We start from the raw sequence: 21476 nt of genomic DNA, 5'->3' as shown, positions 1-21476 counted from the left end.
TCCGGAAGTTTCCACTGCGGCAGCGGAGTGCGGCCTCGCCCCGCAGCCTTGCGCGTGCCACCACGTTTGGCCTTCTGGGGTGTCCCCGAGTCACCCCTCCCTCCCCCCGCCCGAGGGTCTTCTTCCGTGGGCCCCCCCTTCATTTCCACTCGTGATCTCATGGTCTCATCTTCATTCCCACAGGTGTGCCCTCATCCCCCAGGAGTGTCGCACGTCACCTCTTCTCCCCTAAGGGGGTCCTCAGCCACACTTGCAACGTGCCAGTCCTCCCATGCCACCCCCACCTCCCGTGTCGTGGCCAAGGATGTTCACTTATTCAGCCCCAGCCCCGACTGAGGTTGTCAGTGTGTCCGAGCGTGTGTCCGTCCGTCTGTGAATGTCGGTCTCTGTCTGGAGCTGTCACTGCATGCGAGTGTCCGTCTGCGTGTGTCTCCGCAGCTTCTGTCCGTCTGACACTGTGCGTGTCTGCTCCGCCGCGGCGGGTCTTTCGGTCGTGTCACCGTGTGTCTGTCCGTCTGTCGGCGTCTGTCACTGGAACCCGTCTGGGCCCCGGGGTCTCCGGGTCTCGGCTCCGAGGGAGGGAGAGGGAGGGCAGGTGGCAGCCCGCGGAGGCGGGGAGGGGCGGGGGCGGAGACAGTGGGCGGGGGCGGGGGCGGGCGGGGGCGCCGTGCGGCCCGGAGGGGGTGTGTGCGGGGGGCCGGAGGCGGCGGCTGTCAGAGTCGGCTCAGCCTGCGCCGGGGAACATCGGCCGCCTCCAGCTCCCGGCGCGGCCCGGCCCGGCCCGGCTCGGCCGCCTCAGGTGAGTCTCCCGCCTCGGCCGGGACCCTCCCCCGGCCCGCGGCCCATTCCGCGTCCGGGGAAAATGTGCGCTCTCGGAGGGATCCAGGCCCCCAAACGGGACGCCCCCCGCGCCCCCGGGCCTGCCCAGCGACGCCCCCCGCCGCCCCACACTCATCCTTAACTCTTGCCTCTCCGCCGAATACTTACGGTCGCCCGCGCGGGAGCCTGCACCCCGCGGGGCCGGCCGCCGCCTCTGCTCTGGAATTCCTGTGGGGACCCCCGAGCGTCCCTTCCCCCGCCCGCCCAAGTCTGAGACCACTGGCCGACGCCCCCTGCTTGGGGCGGAACCCGAGCTGCGCAGGTTCCTGGCGCAGGGCTGGCTGCCCCCCCTCCAGATCCCGCAACCGCAGCGCCCCTGCGCAGCGCCCAGCCGAAGCCCCCTTCCAGGCCCAGGCGTCCCCCTCCCACGGGGACTCCGTCTCTATTTTGGGGAAAGGGGAGGCTCAGCGGAAGCCCCGAGTTATAATTAGCCTCACTCGGGTTTCCTAGTTAATCTCCAGCACCACCACCACCACCCCCCAGCCGCAGGGCGGCGGGTGTTGGCTGGGTGAGAGGTGACCGCCGGGAGAGGGGGGGAGTTCCGACCCGGGGAATTTTGATCCCTTGGCTGGAGATGCCGGAACCGCAGCAGCTGCTGCCCCAAAATAGCCCCCTCGCCCCTGCAGCCGGGGATCTCCGGAGCTCCGAGAAGACAGGCGTCCGGGTTCGCCCTTCAGACCCCTCCGCAAGGCCCGCGAGCCTCCAGACCCCCGCCCCAAGTTCCCGGCTCCCGGACTCGGGGCGGGGAGCGCCGTCCTTTTCTCGGTCTCTACTGCCCCCCACTGGCGGCAGCGTGCCCGTCAGCATCGGATGGATGGGGGACTCGAGTCCTGGGGGGGACGGGGCTGACGAGCCTGTTCCCTGAGGCTGGGCGAGGCGAGTGCGCAGCTGACCGGCACCCACGGGTACCCCGTGCCGGACAGTGGATGAGGAAGGGCAGGGTGCGGCAGGGTGTGGAGTAAGCGGGATTTGGGGTGCCCCGGGACCTGCAGCTCCCACACCCTTGAATGCCCAACCCACCCCCCCAGGGTCCCCGACCCTGGCCAACGCCAGAGAGAGCCTGCGCCTTCACGCCACCGCAAGCTTCCCCATCAGCGCCTCCCGTCAGTGAGGGCCCCGCCCCTGTCGGGTGGCCTGTGTGTGGACTGCGATCTCTGGTGTGGGTGCCCACACTGCTCACGCCGGGCCCAACGCAGTCCACCCCGTTGGGGGAAGGAGGTGAGGGTGGTGGGCCCTCTGTGGGGCAGCTTCGGGAAGGTATTGCCCCCATCTCTGGCCTCACCTGGGTTCCCTGCATTCATCTGTCTGGGTGTTGTGTCTGTGTGCCTGTCTCTGTCCCCTGTTGCTTCTCCCTGTCTGCCTGTGTCCTTGTCTCTGCCTGTCTCTCTCCATTTCTCTCCCAACCTGCCCCACCTCCTCTGCAGCTCAGTGATAACCCCTGGGCAAGAGTGTTACCTAATCTCCTTGCTCCTGGCAGCCTCCGGCCTTCACCCTCTGCCTTTCTTTCTCCCAGCAGAGCCTGCCTGCCCTGGCAGCCATGAGGCCCCCCTGGTGTCCCCTGTACACGCCCTCCCTGGCTGCCCCAATTCTTCTCCTCCTCCTCTTCCTCCTGGGAGGAGGGGCAGAGGCTGAGGACCCAGAGCTGCTGGTGACGGTCCGTGGGGGCCAGCTGCGGGGCGTCCGCCTAATGGCCCCTGGAGGCCCTGTCTCTGCTTTTCTGGGCATCCCCTTTGCAGAGCCACCTGTGGGCCCCCGTCGCTTTCTGCCACCGGAGCCCAAGCGGCCCTGGCCAGGGGTGCTGGACGCCACAGCCTTCCAAAGTGTCTGCTACCAATATGTGGACACCTTGTACCCTGGCTTCGAGGGTACCGAGATGTGGAACCCCAACCGCGAGCTGAGTGAGGACTGTCTCTACCTCAACGTATGGACACCATACCCCCGGCCTGCGTCTCCCACCCCTGTCCTCGTCTGGATCTACGGGGGTGGCTTCTACAGTGGGGCCTCCTCCCTGGACGTGTATGATGGCCGCTTCCTGGCCCAGGCTGAGGGGACCGTGCTGGTGTCCATGAACTACCGAGTAGGAGCCTTTGGCTTCTTGGCCCTACCAGGGAGCCGGGAGGCCCCAGGCAACGTGGGTCTACTGGACCAGAGGCTGGCACTGCAGTGGGTACAGGACAACGTGGCAACCTTCGGAGGAGACCCAATGTCAGTGACTCTGTTTGGGGAAAGCGCCGGTGCCGCCTCAGTGGGCATGCACCTGCTGTCGCCTCCCAGCCGGGGCCTGTTCCACAGGGCTGTGCTGCAGAGCGGTGCACCCAATGGCCCCTGGGCCACAGTGGGTGTGGGAGAGGCCCGCCGCAGGGCCACACTGCTGGCACGCCTCGTAGGCTGTCCCCCGGGCGGTGCCGGTGGCAATGACACAGAGCTGGTCGCCTGCCTGAGGACACGGCCAGCTCAGGATCTGGTGGACCACGAGTGGCACGTGCTGCCTCAGGAAAGTGTCTTCCGCTTCTCCTTCGTGCCCGTGGTGGATGGAGACTTCCTCAGTGACACACCCGAGGCCCTCATCAATGCTGGAGACTTCCACGGCCTGCAGGTGACTAGTGGCTGGACGGGGTGGAGCTGACTCCTCTAGGCCTGTTCTCCCATACCCCACACCCCCAGGGACCCAGGCATGAAGGCACCTCAAGACCCAACTCCCAAAGGCCTGGGCTTCTGGCCCCTGGCCAAACCCTCCTCCCTGAGACCTCAGATCCCAGGGTGGTCAGTGGGACAGAGAGCAAAGGAAACGTGGGTCCATTTTCTCTTTCTCTCTGTCCCTTCCCCAACCTTATAGTCTCTTCCTCCGTGGTTCTGGGTCTATAACTATTGCTCTCTTTGGCTCTTTGTCCATCTGTTTCTGTCTGCCTGTCTGTCTGTGCCCCCCCCCACCCCGCCCCCTTCCTCCATCCTGTCCCCCCAGGTGCTGGTGGGTGTGGTGAAGGATGAGGGCTCCTATTTTCTGGTTTACGGGGCCCCAGGCTTCAGCAAAGACAACGAATCTCTCATCAGCCGGGCCCAGTTCCTGGCCGGGGTGCGGGTCGGGGTCCCCCAGGCGAGTGACCTAGCTGCCGAGGCTGTGGTCCTGCATTACACAGACTGGCTGAACCCTGAGGACCCCGCACGCCTGAGAGAGGCCATGAGTGACGTGGTGGGCGATCACAACGTCGTGTGCCCCGTGGCCCAGCTGGCTGGGCGACTGGCTGCCCAAGGTGCTCGGGTCTATGCCTACATCTTTGAACACCGTGCGTCTACGCTCTCCTGGCCCCTCTGGATGGGGGTGCCCCATGGCTACGAGATCGAGTTCATCTTTGGGCTCCCTCTGGAACCCTCGCTAAACTATACCGCCGAGGAGAGAACCTTTGCTCAGCGACTGATGAGATACTGGGCCAACTTCGCCCGCACAGGGTCAGTAGTACTGAGGGGAGGAGGGCCTCCGGGAGCCAGAGAAGCAAGAGCAGGGGACACAGGGAGAGGCAGACAAGCAGAGACAGGGCCAGAGAGGGGGGGAAAGTTCACAAAAGAAAGGAGACTGGAGAGGACAGCAGGGAGGCAGCTCCTGAAGAGACAAGGACAGAGGGGGAGGGAAGCAAAGAAAAGAGACACAAGGAGACAAAGGAGTTACCATAGTACTGAGGAGCTTGAACTGTACCGAGCTGGATTCGATCGGCCCAGTGGTGATTGTGGCAGCTGTGTGGCATGCGCATATGCATGGATGCTCACACACCAGTTTCCCTGTCCCAAAAAGGGGACCGGAAATCGGACAGCACGTGGGTGTTGGCAAAAGCAAACAAGATGTTTGTGAGAAAGAGGACTGGGCCTGGTTACATAGTAAAGGCTCAGTTTTTTAAGTGGAGAAACAAAGACAAAGATGGAGGGGTAAAACAAGGAAAGGCAGAAAGAGGGCAGAGGAAAGGGATGGCTCCAGATGATGGGGGATTCGGGAGACCAGAAGGAGGGCCGAAGGCGGTGGTGGGAAGGAGGGGATGGGCTCTCCACGGAGCAAAAAAGGGCACGGCGGGGGAGGGGGGGGGAGGTCAGGAAGCAGCCCGCCTCCTCCTGCTCTGGGTCTCCAGGCCACAGTCCCAAGGGCAGGGGAGGGGGAGGCAGGCTTGCCCCAGGCTGAGCCTGCCCTTTCCTTGCGAAGGGACCCCAATGACCCCCGAGACCCCAAAGTCCCGCAGTGGCCACCCTACACGGCGGGCGCGCAGCAGTATGTGAGCCTGGACCTGCGGCCGCTGGAGGTTCGGCGAGGGCTGCGCGCCCAGGCCTGCGCTTTCTGGAACCGCTTCCTACCCAAATTGCTCAGCGCAACCGGTAGGCAGAGGCCAGCGGGCAGGGGCTGGCGGGAGAGGGCAGAAAGGGGGAGTGAAGAGAGAAGAGGGGAGTGGGAGCGGGCCGGGTGTAACCCCTCTCTTCTCCCCCCCCAGCCTCGAAGGCTCCCAGCACCTGCTCAGGCCCCGCCCACGGGGAGGCTGCCCCGAGGCCCAGGCCCGGCCTTTCCCTGCCCCTCCTTCTCCTCCTCTTCCTCCTCCTCTCCCGACTCCTGCGGCTGTGACCAAGGCCACTTACCCCTCCGGCCTCAGGGGGCCCCTCCTCTAATGAGTGGTCGGACAGTGGGGAAGGGCCCCACTCAGGGATCTCCGACCCAGCGCACCCTCCTTCCTCAAACAGAGAGACTCAAACTGGCCAGTGCTGCGAGGGGGTGGTGACTTACGACCCGTCTCAGGGACCACACGACTTTGTTGTTTAAATGGAATTATTTGGAGCCTGAGCCTGGGGGGGGGGGGGGGGGGCGGAGAGGGAGGGCCAGGAGCTAGATAGCACCCCCTTGAGGGGCTATAACCGTCAACCATTTCTGTCTCTTCTCTTTTCCCCACCAACCCACGGATCCTCCCTCTTCTGATCCTTTCTGCCCCCCTATCTTCCGGTCATTTTCTCCTCCCTCCGCCTTCCTTCCCGCCATCCTTCTCTGGCTCCGCCTCCACCCTCATCCTTCCTCTGGTCTTCGTCTTTCGCGTATTCTTCTGGTCCTCCTTCCACCGTCCTACGTGCCATCCTGCGTTCTCCTTGTATCCTCCTGCACTCACGCCCCCCACCTTGTACGTTCCCCGACCTTCCCCTTGTCCTCCTCCAACCCATTTGCCGGGCGCCCTGGCCGCAGACACGCTGGACGAGGCGGAGCGCCAGTGGAAGGCAGAGTTCCACCGCTGGAGCTCCTACATGGTGCACTGGAAGAACCAGTTTGACCATTACAGCAAGCAGGATCGCTGCTCAGACCTGTGACCCAGACTGGACCCCCACGTCTCCCCGCCCTGCCCGCCCCGCCCGGCCCCCTAGCTGTATATACTATTTATTTAAGGGCTGGGATATAACACAGAGAAGCCCACCTCCCCGACTTTCCCCGGAGGCTCCCCGTCCTCTGCATGTTTCGGGCCGAGCCCCCCTCCACCCCCACCCCCCCCCCCCCCCCCGCGGTGCCTTGGCCCCTCTGGGCTGCCAATAAACTGTTACAGCCACAGGAGTGTGCGCGACTAGGGAGCGGGGAGAGGGCCTCAAACACCAGGACTGAGTAGACGGAGGGGCGGGTGCAGAGCTAGGTGAACTTGCGGATCTCTGTAGTGGGGCGGAGCGCGCCCGCTCCCACCGCCCCGCCCCGCCCCGCCCCAGGAGGCGGGGCTCGCGGCCGCGCAGTAACCACGACGGCGGCGCGGCGGTGCATTGTGGGAACCTCGGGGATCGCTGTCTTCTCAGCCCACGCGGGTCGTGCCTCTGCTGCCGCCACCGGAGACCGGGCGAGAGCGTCCGCAGAGCCCGCGCTCCGGTCCTGCCTGCGACTAGCCCAACACCCAGGGTAGAGAGGGAGAGTTGGAGCCGGAGTTCCCTCCGCGCCGCCAGGACACATCAGCCTGGTCTCGGCCACCGCCGCGCCCGCCGACCGCCCTGGAGCCGCTGAAGGACGTCCACCTGGGCCTGGCCCCGCCTGGCCGCGGCCCCGCCCGCCTGGCCCTCCTCTCGGGCCACTACCTTTACTATCACTACGGCTGCGACGGCTTGGACGACCGGGGCTGGGGCTGCGGCTACCGCACCCTGCAGACGCTGTGCTCATGGCCAGAGGGCCGGCCCGCGGGCGTGCCCGGGCTGGCCGAAGTGCAGGCGGCCCTGGAGGACATGGGCGACAAGCCCCCCGGGTTCCGGGGCTCCCACAGCTGGATCGGTTGTGTAGAAGCCAGTCTCTGTCTCGACCACTTCGGAGGGCCCCAGGGGCGCCTATGTCACATACCCCGTGGAGCAGGGCTTCAGGGGGAACTGGAGAGGCTTTACTCCCACTTCGCAGGGGGCGGGGGGCCTGTAATGGTTGGGGGGGATGCGGACGCCCAGTCCAAGGCCTTGCTGGGGGTTTGCCTGGGATCAGGCCCGGAAGCCTATGTTCTGATATTGGACCCTCACTTCTGGGGTGCCGCGAAAAACCCTAGTGAACTACAGGCTGCTGGGTGGGTGGGATGGAGAGAGGTGGGCACAGCCTTTGACCACAACTCCTTCTACAACCTGTGTTTGACCAGCCGCAACTCCCAAAAGCAGCAGCACGCACTGGACTGAGGCTAAGGTCCCAGAACTGAGAGGTCTCTGGCCCCAAACACAGTCACCTACCCCCTTTCTTAAACGTAAAAGCTACCCTGGGCCTTTGAAGTCTATAAAATGGATGGCCCGAGCCCATCTTGGGGGGGGGGGGGGGGGGAGAATTTGGGGTGGTATGTAATAAACAGTCAGTCACTATGGAAGTGCTTTTATTGGCAGTAGGGTTGAAAGTACAAAAATTTCTCAACTGGATGGGAGGAGGCAGTCACAAGTATAGACGATACCAGGAATGAGGAAAAGCTCAAAAGAAGTCCACATCATCTGGAGCATCCAGGTCACGGTACTCCACAATAGCCCGTGGGTCTCCTCGGACCATCCTGGGAGATAAAAAAAGAGGTAAGATGGAAGGAGAGTTGAAGGTCCCTAAGAGAGAGCTTAAAGAGGGCAAGAAAGCTTGCACATCACATCTTAGCTCATTCTCACCTGTTTCGAGGCTTCCCAGGATAACCTCCTTGGCCTCGAAAGGCATCATAGTTCCCTCGACCAGCACCATAGGGGGCATGAGGGTATGGAGGCCCTCCCGTGGGGACTGCAGGGCGGACGGCACCAGCTATGAGAGAGATCGCTGTTGAGTTGAAAAGCTGTGACCTCAACTACACCTTGGTTAAGTTCCCTTTCTCCCAGCCCCTCATAATCCACCAAGCCTTTTCATGTCCCTCCTATACTTACCTCCATAGCCCAAGATGGGGGGCCGGGGCTGACCATAGGGCATCAGGCCTTGTGGAGTCTGGTGTGGGTAGGGGAGTCCCGGGGTCAGGCCTGGGGGGAGTACAACATGGACAGGAACATGAATTACTGCGGGGGGGGGGGGGGGGGGCAATGGGGAATGACAACTGGCTTTTAGGAATATGGCCTGAGAGTGGGATACAAGTTTTCAGAGGACCACAAGGTATGAGAATCAGAGTCCTTGAATAGTCAAGGGAGAGGGAATGTGGCAAGACCCTCATGGATCGTATCTTACTCTGGGCAGGGCCAGGTGGCTGGGCTGGCTTGATCTCGGGCAGAGCTGGGCGCTTGGCATCAGTGAGAAAGTTGTTAAAAAACGCCACCTCCTTCTTCACTTCCTCAATTTTCTCTGCATGCTTGTTGAAGATATGTTTGCGTACAAACTCAGGGCCCTGAGTAAAGAGGAAAAGGGTCAGTCAGAACACGGCAGGCAATGTGGAAGGATGATCACACCTCCCCCCCGCCTCCCCCCACCTATTCCACGGAGCCCATTCCTCCCCAGGCCTGAGGAGGCTCCTGGCTCCACCCCCTCCTCCCACAGGTCTAGCGCACAACTCCCTAACATCCCAGACCTTGAATTTCTTGCCACTGAGAGGGCATAGCCACTTATCCTTGCCCAGTTCCTGAGTGTTAGAGGTGACAAACTTTTCCACTTCCTGCTCGGGGTCTTTGCGACCCATCTTCTGAGCCTCTTCCTCTGAAAGAGATTCCCGTACACTCAGCAGTGGAGCCAGCTTCTCCTCGAATGTCTTCTGCCACTCTAGCACTGCGATTTGGAACAGACGACAGGTTGGAGAGGGGAGCCAGAAGCAAGCAATGAGAGATAAGGGGCACCTGGCTGGCTCAGTCACTACAGCACGTGACTGCTGATCTCAGGGTTGTGAGTTTGAGCCCCACGCTGGCATCAACAATCAAAAAGGAGGGGATAAAAGGAGAGGGTGGTAGGGCACTGCTATCCAAACACATCTAAGGCCAGAGGCAGCTGAAGAGAAAGGGAAACCAAAGGGGAATCAGGACTGGGGAAGCTGGGAGCCCACCTTCTCCATGACTAATGCGGTTGGGTGGCATGGGTCCACGAACGTGGATGATGCCACAGCGGTTGGGCATTTCATCCTCATTGGGGTACTCGCATGTGTTATAATAATCCAGGGAATGCACGATGCGCAAATAGAGGAGGAGTTTGTCCAAAACCTAAGAGAAATGAGCAGTTGTGAGTTCACCACACTCTTGCCCCTCCGATGCTCTAAACCAGGAGGATCCTGCCCGCCTGCTCTTGCCACACTCTGCTCTTGCGGGCACCTTGATCAGTTTCTCATCCCGCTCCACGTTGATCTCTGCCGGGTTCCCCTCCTTAGGGGGCTCCTCAGGGGGGGCCCCCCCACTGCTCCCGAGCAGCTCCTCCTCCTCCGCGCTCACTTCCTCAATCAGATAGTCCGTGATATTCTTCAAGATTGGGTTCTGGGAGGGCAGACTCTGGTGGGGAGGAAAAAGAACAGGTGAGGCAGAGAAGCCCAGGAACCTCTTCACGTGAAGCAGAAAGGAATCCAGGGTTCACTGGGCCTATTACCACTGTTTCATTGTTTGTCTTTTTTTATTCATTCTATCCCTAGCAAATCATCACTAATGCCAACCTGTCCTGCTGGAAGCTGGAGGTGCTGCCCAGATAGAGAGCCCAAGTGCAAGGGGTCAACACTACAGATCAAGTGAGACAAGACCAGAGGTGCCCAAGCAGACGACATGACTGCTTTTGAAAAAGTTCCACGGGGAGTCACTGACTGTTGGCAGAGGAGGTGTCCCAGGCTCAGAGGCCCAGAGCTGGGTCCTGTCATCCAGCGTATGGATCAGTTTGGCTGCCAACTTGATGTCGTTGCGCACGATCTGCTTGTGCTGGGTAATGCCATTGATGTTGCGGACTCGACGGGTCAGGTCTCTGTTCACACCAGGGCTCAGCTCACATTCTCGGAGCTGGAGGGAACAAAAAGCTTACCAACACTTGCCCCAAAAAGCAGCAACTCAAAGACTGGCCTACTAATTAGATCAGTGATTAGACTGAGCTCACGGAGAAAAGGGACCAGAGAGGTCTTACTCGCAGTAACAGCCCCAGAGCCCAGCCCAGCCCAGAGACAACAGCATATTCTTAACGTGAGCAGACTGAGTAGACGAAATAGGGGGCTCGACGGGTGAATCAAAGAACAAAGGAATCCGAGGTTGTGTGCAACTGAGAGCCCATTCCGCACTTACTCGGATATTCTGCAGGTTCCAACAGATCTCTTTGATGTTAACACTGCGGTCAAAGGTCACCCAGCCGCGGCGGAAAAACCTGCAAAAGAGAGGGTCAGCATAATCCTGGCTGGTGGAGGAGATGCTGGCCATTAGCCTTCCCCTGCACCTTATCTCCAGGGTATCCAGGGTCACTCTTCTCTCCATTCCTCACCTCCTCTCAGGCTGGGGTTCTGACAGTGCCACACGCATGAAGCCGGGGTATCTTTTACAAAGCTGGAAAAGCAGAGGAACAGAAACCCACTGAGCGAGTCAACGTTACACTTCTTCCTCTAATCCCCATGTCCTCAGAACCCTAGAATTGTCTTTGAATCTTTACTCAAGCAAGGAAAAACCAACAAAGGACGTTAAGAGCAATGATGCAACCGGGGCCTGCCCACAAAAGACACGGGCCCGCGAGAAGGGGGCTTCCCTATTAGAGAAATAGGGATATGCTAGAAGCAGAGCCAGATTATCTTCTTCCCACCACCAAAGATGGAGCCCGGATGCCATTCCTGCCCCCAGTAGCGCGCTCCCCACTCACAGAAATGATCTCTGCCCTCGAGATGTTGGGTGCGATGTTGCGCATGAACAGGGAGCAAGTCTTATGGAGAGGACGGGGTTTACATTCCAGTCCCGGAGTGTCCTTAGGCTTCTCCCTTTCTTCTTCTTTGGGCTTCTCCTTTTCCTTGAGTGCTTCTTCTATGCAGGAAGCGGTGGGAGTTGGTGAATTTTTATTGTCGATGTTGAAAGGGAAGATAGAGAAGCTGTCAAACTCCTGCTACGTCATCTCCCCAAAGGCCCCCCCGCCTCCTTTATCAATTTCACCCACCGTCACCTCCCCTACCCCTATTCAGTAGGAAGAGAATGGAACAGAAACAAAATAAAACCTACCAGCCTCTTCCTTCTCTTCCTCAGCTTGGCCACTCTCGGACTCGGACTCGGACTCGGACACGCTGCCTTCGTCAAAGCTGTCGTCACCGCTGTGCTTCCTATTCCGCTTCTTGCTACTCTGTGAGAGGCAAAGCAAGACAAGGGGAGTCAGATAGCCAGGACACCCCAGTCCTGACACTGACCCCCGAGCAAGAAACACCCTACTTTTGTTTTTTTTTTAAGACTTTTTAAAATTTATTTTTTTTAATGTTTTATTTTTTTAGAAACGGAGCACGAGCAGGGGAGGGGCAGTGAGAGACAGACACAGAATCTGAAGCAGGTTCCAGACTCAGCTGTCAGCACACAGCCCAACGTGGAGCTTGAACTCGTGAACCGTGAGATCATGATCTGAACCGAAGTTGGACGCTTAACTGACTCAGCCACCAAGGCGCCCTTAAGATTTATTTTTGAGAGAGAGAGAAAGTGCAAGCGGGGAGGGCCAGAGAGAGGGGAACAGAGGATCCAAAGCAGGCTGTGCTGACACCAGTGAGCCTGATGCGAGCTCGAACCCACAAACCACAGGATCATGGCCTGAGCCAAAACTGGACATTCAACAGACTGAGTCACCAGGTGCCCCTACCCTACCTTTTTGGCATCTTTCTCAGAGTCGTCTTTCTTCTCTTCCTTGTCCCCATCACCCTCAGATTTCTTAGTTTTGTCATCATTAGAAATGTCATTTTCAGCCTGCAGGTAAAAAGACAATCACAGGCTTGTCAATCTTCCCTTCAATCTGTATCAGAGCCCCGCCCCTCCCCTACAGCTGAGCCCAGAAGTCTGCCTCCACCTCTCCCTGGACCAGGATACAACCTTCCGGTCCCCCCACCCCCGCCACGGAAGCTGCTCTATTCTCCTCCCCAGGTGCTCACAGGCAGCACCCAGCAAGCCCAGCCCGCAGACCTGTTTGCCGTCTTCTTTCTTGTCGTCCTTATCATTGGCCTTGCGCTCTCCATCCCCCAGGCCTGGTCCAGCCCGGCCTTCCTCTTTCTTGCTGGGCTCCCCAGGCTTTCCCGCCTGCTCCTCCTCCTCCTCCTGCTCCAGGATGCGCAGATCATTCTCCGTCCCTCCTTCCATCTTAATCACAGCTGCCAACAAAGGGAGCAGAGGTCACAATCCCAGGGCTGTGACCTTCTGCCTCTGGTTTGTCAATGGACTTCTATTTCCCAGCCAAGATCTTGGTTACCAGACACCCTCTTCCCCTCCCAATCTACACACCTGCATCCAGCATCTTGACGATGGCATCAGCTTTGTCTATGTCCAGGAGAAGATTATCAAACCAGCCACTCTCCATGAGGGACAGGAATACCCTCAGTCTGTTTTGCAGGGCCCCCGGGCCTCCTGCCGACGCTTCCCCACCTCATCTGGGTGGTACTTAGACCGAAACCTGGGAAAGGAAGTGGGGAGGGGAAGAGACAAAATAGTCACTGGATGCCAGGGCCAGGACATGGGGAGGGGCCCAGGAAAGTCAGGGCTTAGCCCCCATCCTCTCACACCCACATAAAACCATGAAAGCAGAAAGACTGGGGAGAGGGGTGCACTAGAACCACCCAATACCCCCAAAAGGAACCAGAAGTTCTGCTCGGAGAAGATTTGGGGGAGAGCCAGGAACTAAGAGCTCTGGATTTGGGAAGAGCAACGACTACAGGGAGAGGCCAGGGTTAGAGAGGCAGAATGATCACCCTGAGTCTCTGGGAAACACTAACTTGAAAAAGTGTAGTTTCCCAAAGCTTCCAAGAGGAAGGCTAAGGAAATAGTAGGCCCCAAAGAACCTCCCTCTCCTTGTAAAACCCAAACTAGAGTAATTAAAAGGACTGCTCCCACCAACTCCCTCCATCCCTAGGTGGAAGACAGAGGGAAACCTGAAATGCACCAGACAGGAAAAGCCAAAAAAGGCAGAAAAGCTTTCTCCCCCCTTGGGAAGAAAAGGAGATGGTGGAGGGACAGGAAAAGACCAAAGGGAGAAACTGAAGTGCCCTTGTAACCTCAGGTACTGCCCACAGGGGGAGAGAGAGGCAGGTGGAGGATCAGGGTGGAGCATGAAAAGGAAACATTTATAATAGGGGGGGAGGGGGGGGGCGCAGAAGAAAGGAGTATGAGAAAAAACAGAAAAGGAAAGTGTGAGAAAGTCCCAGAAATCGAAAACAAAGGGAAAAACAACTAAAGGTCAGAGAAACTGAAAAAACCAGAGGAAAGAAATGTTAGGTGAGGTGCAAGGACAGGGACAAAGAAAGAACAAAAGGTACATGAGAGAATGAGACCAGGACACAGAGAAAGAAGAAAGAGGGAACAGTGACAGACAAAACAGAACCACAAGTTGAGCGTGAGAGGAAAGGAAAGCCGCAGGCGTCACCTCCAGGATCTTTACCTTGGCCGCTTGGTCAAACAGAGCTCAAGATTTAACTAGCCGCGCCCAGGGCCCATGCTGGCAGGTGGGCCACCGGCTGGCTCCTGGCTGGGGCGTCCCGGCCCAGATGCCCCACCCCCGCGGGGCTCCGCGGTGGGGGCCCTGACTGACTAGCTGCCTGAGCAATCACATTCAGCTAAACCGCTGCATTGTGCACAGCGGTGCCCTGCCTGTCTGCCTGGCCGGGGCAGCGCGGCTCAGCCCAGGGGGCTCATGTATGGGCTGGGTATGGTGGGGGTGGAGGTGGGTTTGCTCCGAGCTCCGTCGATGAGCGGGTGTAGTTCCCAGTTCTGGCTCTTTTCAAGGAGGAGGAGCAGAAAGAGGATGAGGAGGAGGAGGAGCAGGAAGGGGGGAAAAGATGGTTGATTAAAATCAAAACATCCACAAAAGGAAAAAAAATTCAAAATTCTTTTCTGTCAAACGACCCTGAGATCTTTGCTTTTTCTTGTCTGGATTCACTCGTTGCTTTTGGGAGAACACCACAGCCACACAGGGTCCCGGCGATCAGGGATGACAATGACCCAATACCAGCAAGTGGGAAGCAGTCTGTCTGCTGCCCCAAGGGAACAGGTGGCTCTGGCCAGCTGCCTGGAGGTGTCCCACTCACTGAGGACAGAGGGGAAGCGAGGTGGGGCGGGAGGCCGTGGCAGACGGTGAAGTGAGGAGGAGAACCCATCAGCCAATGCTGTTGTCCTTCCCATCCCCCGCCCCCAGGAAGTTCTGGATCGGGGAAAATGGGAGAGGACAGGGCTGCAGGCTCCACTGGCGGGGCCAGGGGACACATGCTAGGGAACAGACAGGAGGAAAACGGGGGCACTCACCACTCCTCATCTTTATGAGCCAAAAAGAAATCTTGCATCTGCTGCCTTCGAAAATCCAGCTTATAGTCATTGTAACGCTTTACAGCCTCAGTCTCGTCCACAGAGTCATCCAATGACAGGAGAAACTCCTTGAAAGTCTTCATCACCGGTGGTGGCACACCCAAGTCAATCTCTGCGATGCTGCCCAGCCTGGGGGGGGCCCGGTCAGGAAGTCTTGGTTGTGGGGGAAGAGGGTGGGGGGGATGGGGGGGCCGAGGTAGCCAGCTGCCCCCTTCCTTTGCCCACCACGGACACACACCATAGGCACCAACTGCTTCCCGCCCCCACAGGCACCCCTCTGTACCTAACCCACTTCCTGGCTCCAGCTGCGGTCTCTGGCAACCCCAATCCATCCCCCGAACCTAACAACTCCCTTTTCCCAGGAACCCCAGAACCCCAGGTCTTTACCTGGCCTGGATAGGCAGAACATGGTGCTGCATGATGTGGACGTCTGGGTGGCCCCAGGGCTGAGGGGGGCCATAAGTTGGGCCCCCACCCCCCCCAGCATAGGGCATCTCATAGCCACTGTGGTATGGGTCAGAACTGTGCTCATCCCTGAGGGTAGGGGACACAAAAGTCAGACAGAGAAGGGCATCATGTCTCCAGAGCACGAAGGAAGACGGGACAGAGGAAGGGGCATATGGAATGTGGCCTCTCACCCAAGGGTTTAAAGGGACAAAAAAAGGGGGGTTTATAGGAAGTCCTCCAACTTCCTATAGGAAAGGAAATGACACAGTCCTCAGCCAAAGTGCCAACAGACAGCCAAGGCCTGGTGGAACTGAGGCTAAGGAGAAAAGGCAGAGAAACCGTTGCCACCTCACCAGTCTCGCCTCATGCGCTTTTGTGGGGGGCTGAGTTCATGGCGGGGAGGAGAGAAGCGCTCTCGCCGATTCCGGTCATAGTCCCGATATTCACCCCGACTGCGGCGCTCCCGGCCACGGTCCCACTCTCTGGCGATTAAGAACAAGTAACGGTCAGAGGACACAGCCGGCTTACACTCCTAGACATGCCCTTCCTATCCTGAGACACCAGACTAAAAGCCTACAATTACAAAACCATTCTCTAAACAGAAAAAAACTTGCCTACTGCCATCGCTTCAGCCGTCACCCGCACACTGATGGCTGTCCAACTGCTCCTCCAGACCAGCACCAAACACCCACCACTATGGCCACTGCCACCTCAAATTCAGGTCAGAACTGAGCCTGTCATTTCTACCACTTCAAGCCCAAGCTTGCCTCCCTCGTCCCATTTCCCACTCTCGGGTGTATCTGCACATCACCAGGTATCCGACTTATCAAGTGTCACCCTCACCCCTCATTTGTTACTGGTTTCTTAATCCTCTGCCTCAGTGCCTATCAAGGCTTTCCTCTTCCTTGCCCTGCCCGCCAACTTCCCTAGTCCCTGTGCCCTGACCCTGGTCCTCTCTCCTGTAACCACAACATCAGTGTATCCACCTCTGGTCCCTCCCACTCCTCTACTGTCAAAGCGATCTGTCTCAAACACAGAGGTGATCAAGCCATGCCCTTCCTTGCTAAATGCCAGTATACAACACTCTTCATAACCTTGGCTCCTGCTGTCTGTCATTCCAGCCTCTCCACTAGTCACCCGCCATCTCCATCCCAACCTTAAAAAGAAAATCCTTTGTTCTAACCCAGCAGTTTTCCAACTTTTGGTCTTGAGTCCCCCATCCCCACCTTACGCTCTTTAAAATTACTGTGCAGGGGCACCTGGGTGGCGCAGTCGGTTAAGCGTCCGACTTCAGCCAGGTCACGATCTCGCGGTCCGTGAGTTCGAGCCCCGCGTCGGGCTCTGGGCTGATGGCTCAGAGCCTGGAGCCTGTTTCTGATTCTGTGTCTCCCTCTCTCTCTGCCCCTCCCCCGTTCATGCTCTGTCTCTCTCTGTCCCAAAAATAAATAAACATTGAAAAAAAAATTAAAAAAAAAAAATAAATAAATAAAATAAAATAAGATAAAATTACTGTGCAGGGGCACCTGGGTGGCTCAGTCAGTTAAGCATCCAACTCTTGGTTTCGGCTCAGGTCATGATCTCACGGTTCCTGAGTCTGAGCCCTGCATCAGGCTCTGCGCTGACAGCACAGCCTCACTGGAATTCTCTGTCTCCCTCTCTTTGCCCCTTCCCCGCTCACACACGCTCTCCCTCAAAAGTAAACAAACATTTAAAAAATAAATAACGCTACTGTGCACATCGAAGAGTTTTTGCTTATGTGGATGGCATCAATACTATACTCAAAATTAAAACAAAGGGACACCTGGGTGGCTCAGTCGGTTGAGCGTCCGACTTTGGCTCAGGTCATGATCTCACGGTTCGTGGGTTCGAGCCCCACTTCGGGCTCTATGCTGACAGCTCAGAGCCTGGAGCCTGCTTCGGGTTCTGTGCCTCCCTCTCCCTCTGCCCCTCCTCTGCTCGCTCGCACTCGCTCTCTCTCAAAAAAAACAAGAACGTTAATAAAGAAACTAAAACAAAAAACTAACACCTATTAATTGTGAAGTTACATATCAACATAAGTTACACCTTTTTATGAAAATACAGCTATTTTCCAAAACAACATTTAATGAGAAAAGTGACATTATTTTTACATTTAACAAATCTTTTCAAGGCCTGGCTTATTACAGACAGCTGGATTCTCACATTTGCTTCTACATTCAATCTACTGTAATGCATTGTTTGGTTGAAAATATGAAGAAAATCTAGCCTCGCAGATAGGCGGATGGAAAAGGGAATCCTTTTAATAGTCTTCTCAAGAAACTAGGGATATTCTTTGATACTACCCAAAACTTGACAAGAGATAGTTTCTTTTATTTATTTATTATTATTTTAATGGTTATATTTATTTTTGACACAAAGAGAGACAGAGCATGAGCAGGGGAGAGGCAAAGAAAGAGGGAGGCACAGAATCCAAAGCAGGCTCCAGGCTCTGAGCTGTCACCACAGAGCCCGACGCAGGACTCAAACTCACGAACCATGAGATCATGACCTGAGCCAAAGCTGGACGTTCAACTGAATAAGCCACCTAGGCAGCCCCCCCCCCACCTTTTTTAAAAATGTTTATTTACTTATTTTGAAAGAGAAAGAGAGCAGGTGCATGCAAGAGCAGGGGAGGGGGAGAAAGGGAGAAAGAGAATCCCAAGCAGGCTCCATGCTGTCAGCACAGAGGCAGAGGAGGGGCTCAATATCACAAACTGTGAGATCATGACCCGAGCCGAAAACAAGAGTTGGACGTTTAAGGCACCTGGACAGCCAGTCGGTTAAGCAGCCCACTTAGGCTCAAGGTCATGATCTCTCGAGTGGTTTGTGAGCTCGAGCCCCACATCGGGCTCTCTGCTGTCGGCACAGAGCCCACTTTGGATCTTCTGTCCCCCTCTCTGCCCCTCTCCCACTCACACACTCTCTACCCCTGCCCCCTCTCAAAAACAAACGTTAAAATAAAAAAAAAAAAAAAAAACCTTGGACATTTAACTACTGAGCCACCCAGGTGTCCCACAAGGAACATTTTCTACTCTGCTACATTTAAATCCATTGTTCTATCTTGCTCTGTGAATGGATCTTGGCACATTTCATTATACAATTATCAAAACATTATATTTATTAGTATTACCACCTAGCTCATCAGAAAAGTCTTAAAGTAACGGGAGGCTGTCAAACTCACACTGGTAGATAAAAGTTTTCTAAAATTTCAATTTTCACTGCCAAGTTCCACTTCCTCACTGGCAACAAAGCTAACAATTTTCCTTGAAGTAACATAGATCCTTAGTCTTTTTTCAAAAAAATGTCTCTCAAAGACCCAAACAGGAATAACCACTGTCCAATAATCTTCCGTTCAGGTAAAAATGACATCTCACCAAAACAACCACACACCTGTTAGTTCAACTCCAAACTCAGCTCTTCTTTGAGATAACCACTGTACTCCTATACGCTGCATAAATGCTTCATGCAGATTTCTCATTCATCATGTGTGTTACGGAGACACATAGACAAGAATTCAACTTAACAGAATTTAAAATTTTTACTGCTTCATCAAGGACATTAAGTGAACCTGTTTTGTTTGTGTTTTTTTTTTTAACTGTTTGGTGCCACTGCCTTTATTTGCACTAAGACACCAATGGTTTTCCCCCCAATACTATGAACCAACAGAGAAAACGACCATATTCCTTCAAGTTACTATGAAAAATATAGTTTTAACATCACAGATCTCGAGGGTCTGTGGACCACATTTTGAGAACCACTACCCTAAAAAAACTAGACTATGGGTTCTTTTCTGCACACAATGTTATGTCCCCAACTCCAAACTATTCACTCAGTCTGTGTCTGGGGAATTCTCAATCATCTTTCCAAGTCTTTGCTAAGGGCCACTTTCCTGCAGCTCTCTCTGACATATAACCTCCACCTCTACTCTCCCCTCCGTTCTAAGATCTGTTCTTTCAACACTTAACCATCTTTAGGATGATCTCTTATATACACTCAATTGCAGGGCACACCCAAGGCCATTTTGCCCCCCACTCCAAGCTCCAGACGATAAACTCTTTAATTACAACAAACACTTCCTACCTATCTTCAGAATTCAGAACAATTTTGATTTTCTTCTTTCTTAGAGAAACCAGGGAAAACAAAGAGCCACAGTCCCCCCAGTGAAGAGATACAAATTGAATGATTTCCTCGAACTGTTTTTTCAAAATGACACTGAATGACTAAATACTATTACAGTAAGTCACCTCTAGCTTTTTTTTTTTTTTCTTTTTTTCTGGTAATGTTTCCAAATCAAGCGTCATCAACACTGATATTGCTGATTAGATTCGTGGTGTCCTTTGTATTTACAAAATTTTGAGCGGTTGCCCTTAACTTCATTAGTTTGTTTGAAATCACCTCTCTCTGTGGAAACACCTTAATGATAATTAACTCCAGAACATCCCAGAAAACTAATGACTAGCTAAATCAAACCTAACCAACTAACCTAACCATGACTGTCCAAAGAACTCTTTCTGATTTTAGGGAAGACAACAAGATATTTAACCATATTTTGCCAGGGAACAGGTCTGATCTGACAACCTCTCCAAGTCAAGTCAATTCGAAAGCGTTACTTCCTTTGAATCCACACCTTTGAGGAGTAATTTACAAACAAGAAAATGCATGCATTTTAAAAACATTACTTCTTCATACGACAACTCTTAGGTCTACTGCTTTGACCTCCTATACGTTTCAAAATCAAGCCGTAGCTAGCTAGCTCTTTGGCAAACAGCGAATAGGTTGACCGACCGGAAACGGTCAAGCATAAGCGACTTCATGTGGTTCGCCCTATATAACGAATAAAGGCAATGCAACGAGGGAGGACTGCAAAAGAATGAGATAGGGTGAGAAAACGAAGAAAAGGAAGTCTTACCGGTCATTCCAATCGTCTCCTCGACGTCTTTCATCTCTTTCGCGAGAACGGTCATAGTCGCTGCGCTCTCTTCTAAACTTGTCCCTGCGCCTTCGGTCGTACTCGTCGTCACTGTCCCCCATGGTGCGATGTGACGGGGCCTGGAGCCCGGACAGAGGTGGTCAGGGTGCGGAACAATGACCAGGGCAGGAAAGGACCCAGAGCTGCTCCGGGGCAGCACGCCCGCCTCCCTCCGCAAAGGCCAGCCTTCCACTGTCCCCGCCATCCCAAGCCCTCTTCCCGCGCAGGTGGATGGCTCCGACACTCGCCCCCAGGAACCCCCTCCCTCCCGCCCGCCGCAGCCCCGACTCTCCAGGCCCCGCCCCTCCCCCACCTGGGAGCTTCGCGGCCGTTAGTCTCGCGCTCCCGCGGGCTAGTTTTCCGGGAGACCTGGGCCCGCCTCTCGCCTCGGGCGCGCGACGAGGGCGGCGCGGACGGTGAGAGGGAGACGCGAGGCTCTCAGCGAGGAGGCCGAGGAGACGAGAAGAAAAGTGGGGCAGCCGGGGATGGGCGGTCGGCGCGCGCCGCTCGCGCTGCGCCTGCGTCACCGTCGGGACGGGGCCCCAACCACAAAGTAGTCCCCCGCGGCCTGAACTGGAACTTAAAGCACACAGCGAGAGGCTGGAAGCACCGCGGGATGATGGGAAGGGGCGGGGACCGGAAGTCTCGCGTGCTCTCTGGAACGAGAACTGCGCGCGGACGAGAGAAATTACGGGAGCCGAGGTGGACCAAGCGAAACCTCGGCCGGGTTGTAGAGCCTTATGGGCGTGAAGGAGCGCGTCCTCCCGTTGAGGTCGAAGGTCGTTGTCACTCGGATGTGTCCGGGGTCTGAACCAGTTCGTGTCCAGTTGTTGTCCCCCCGGCCACCCTGCTTGGGCGCCTCCTGACCTCATCGGGGCGGTTTTCTCCTCCTGGCGCAGGGCAGGGAGTTGGGGAATGCAGGCGTTTAGCGGGGTGGAGCAACCATTTTAAAGCATCTCCCACCATTTTGTGCTGCAGCAGAGAACCAGGCTTTTTGCTGCCTCAGTATGCACCATACGCAAAGCCCTGTGACTGCTGTATCTCAACAGAGGCGCCCCGTCTTGTAAGCGAAACCGGCAAATCTGGCTTATCCCCAACCAATGCTTGGTTGGGATAGGCTATAGGTTGAAGTCTTGTTGATCAACAGGGGGAGTCTGGCTTGCCCCAGATTAAATGCATCACCACCCGGGAGATAACACCCAAGTCCTTGTTCAGGGAGTGGAGTGTGAGGCTTAAGAGTAGGAGATGCTGCCTCCCTGGAGCATGCCGCAGCTCACTCCCAGCA

At 56.2% G+C, this 21476-nt stretch overlaps 3 protein-coding genes across 6 annotated transcripts; 2 read left to right on the top strand and 1 right to left on the bottom strand.

Moving 5' to 3' along the window:
- The first annotated feature begins 668 nt into the window (after window positions 1-668).
- ACHE (acetylcholinesterase (Cartwright blood group)) lies at window positions 669-7799 on the top strand. 4 transcript variants are annotated; one of them, XM_045462234.1, is made up of 6 exons: window positions 722-799; window positions 1908-2097; window positions 2396-3475; window positions 3842-4326; window positions 5066-5235; window positions 5349-6076. In XM_045462234.1, exons 3-6 carry the CDS (start codon window positions 2417-2419, stop codon window positions 5474-5476), a joined length of 1842 nt encoding a protein of 613 aa, XP_045318190.1. In that variant the 5' UTR covers window positions 722-799; window positions 1908-2097; window positions 2396-2416; the 3' UTR covers window positions 5477-6076. The 4 variants fall into 4 exon arrangements, with proteins under 4 accessions (XP_045318188.1, XP_045318187.1, XP_045318189.1 ...); XM_045462232.1 differs by lacking the exon at window positions 1908-2097 and having other exon boundaries at window positions 669-799; XM_045462231.1 differs by lacking the exon at window positions 1908-2097 and having other exon boundaries at window positions 675-799; window positions 2393-3475.
- On the top strand, window positions 7090-7799 carry UFSP1 (UFM1 specific peptidase 1 (inactive)). The gene has a single exon (XM_045462289.1). The coding sequence runs from the start codon at window positions 7090-7092 to the stop codon at window positions 7516-7518; it is 429 nt and encodes a 142-aa protein (XP_045318245.1). The 3' UTR covers window positions 7519-7799.
- SRRT (serrate, RNA effector molecule) lies at window positions 7690-21447 on the bottom strand. The gene is given in 21 exon segments (XM_045462227.1): window positions 7690-7874; window positions 7981-8107; window positions 8227-8316; window positions 8519-8675; window positions 8856-9049; window positions 9321-9474; window positions 9583-9756; window positions 10060-10248; window positions 10525-10603; window positions 10718-10779; window positions 11087-11244; window positions 11437-11554; window positions 12061-12159; window positions 12373-12557; window positions 12688-12798; window positions 12801-12856; window positions 14698-14886; window positions 15145-15291; window positions 15558-15686; window positions 20132-20271; window positions 20505-21447. Coding segments are annotated over 20 exon segments (2616 nt in total). The 5' UTR covers window positions 20254-20271; window positions 20505-21447; the 3' UTR covers window positions 7690-7798.
- Window positions 21448-21476: the final 29 nt, after the last annotated feature.

This window comes from Leopardus geoffroyi, chromosome E3, assembly GCF_018350155.1.
Source record: "Leopardus geoffroyi isolate Oge1 chromosome E3, O.geoffroyi_Oge1_pat1.0, whole genome shotgun sequence".
NCBI classification, from domain to species: domain Eukaryota; kingdom Metazoa; phylum Chordata; class Mammalia; order Carnivora; family Felidae; genus Leopardus; species Leopardus geoffroyi.
The sequence above is the reverse complement of the archived record's forward strand: the minus strand, read 5'-3'. Positions and strand labels throughout refer to the sequence as shown.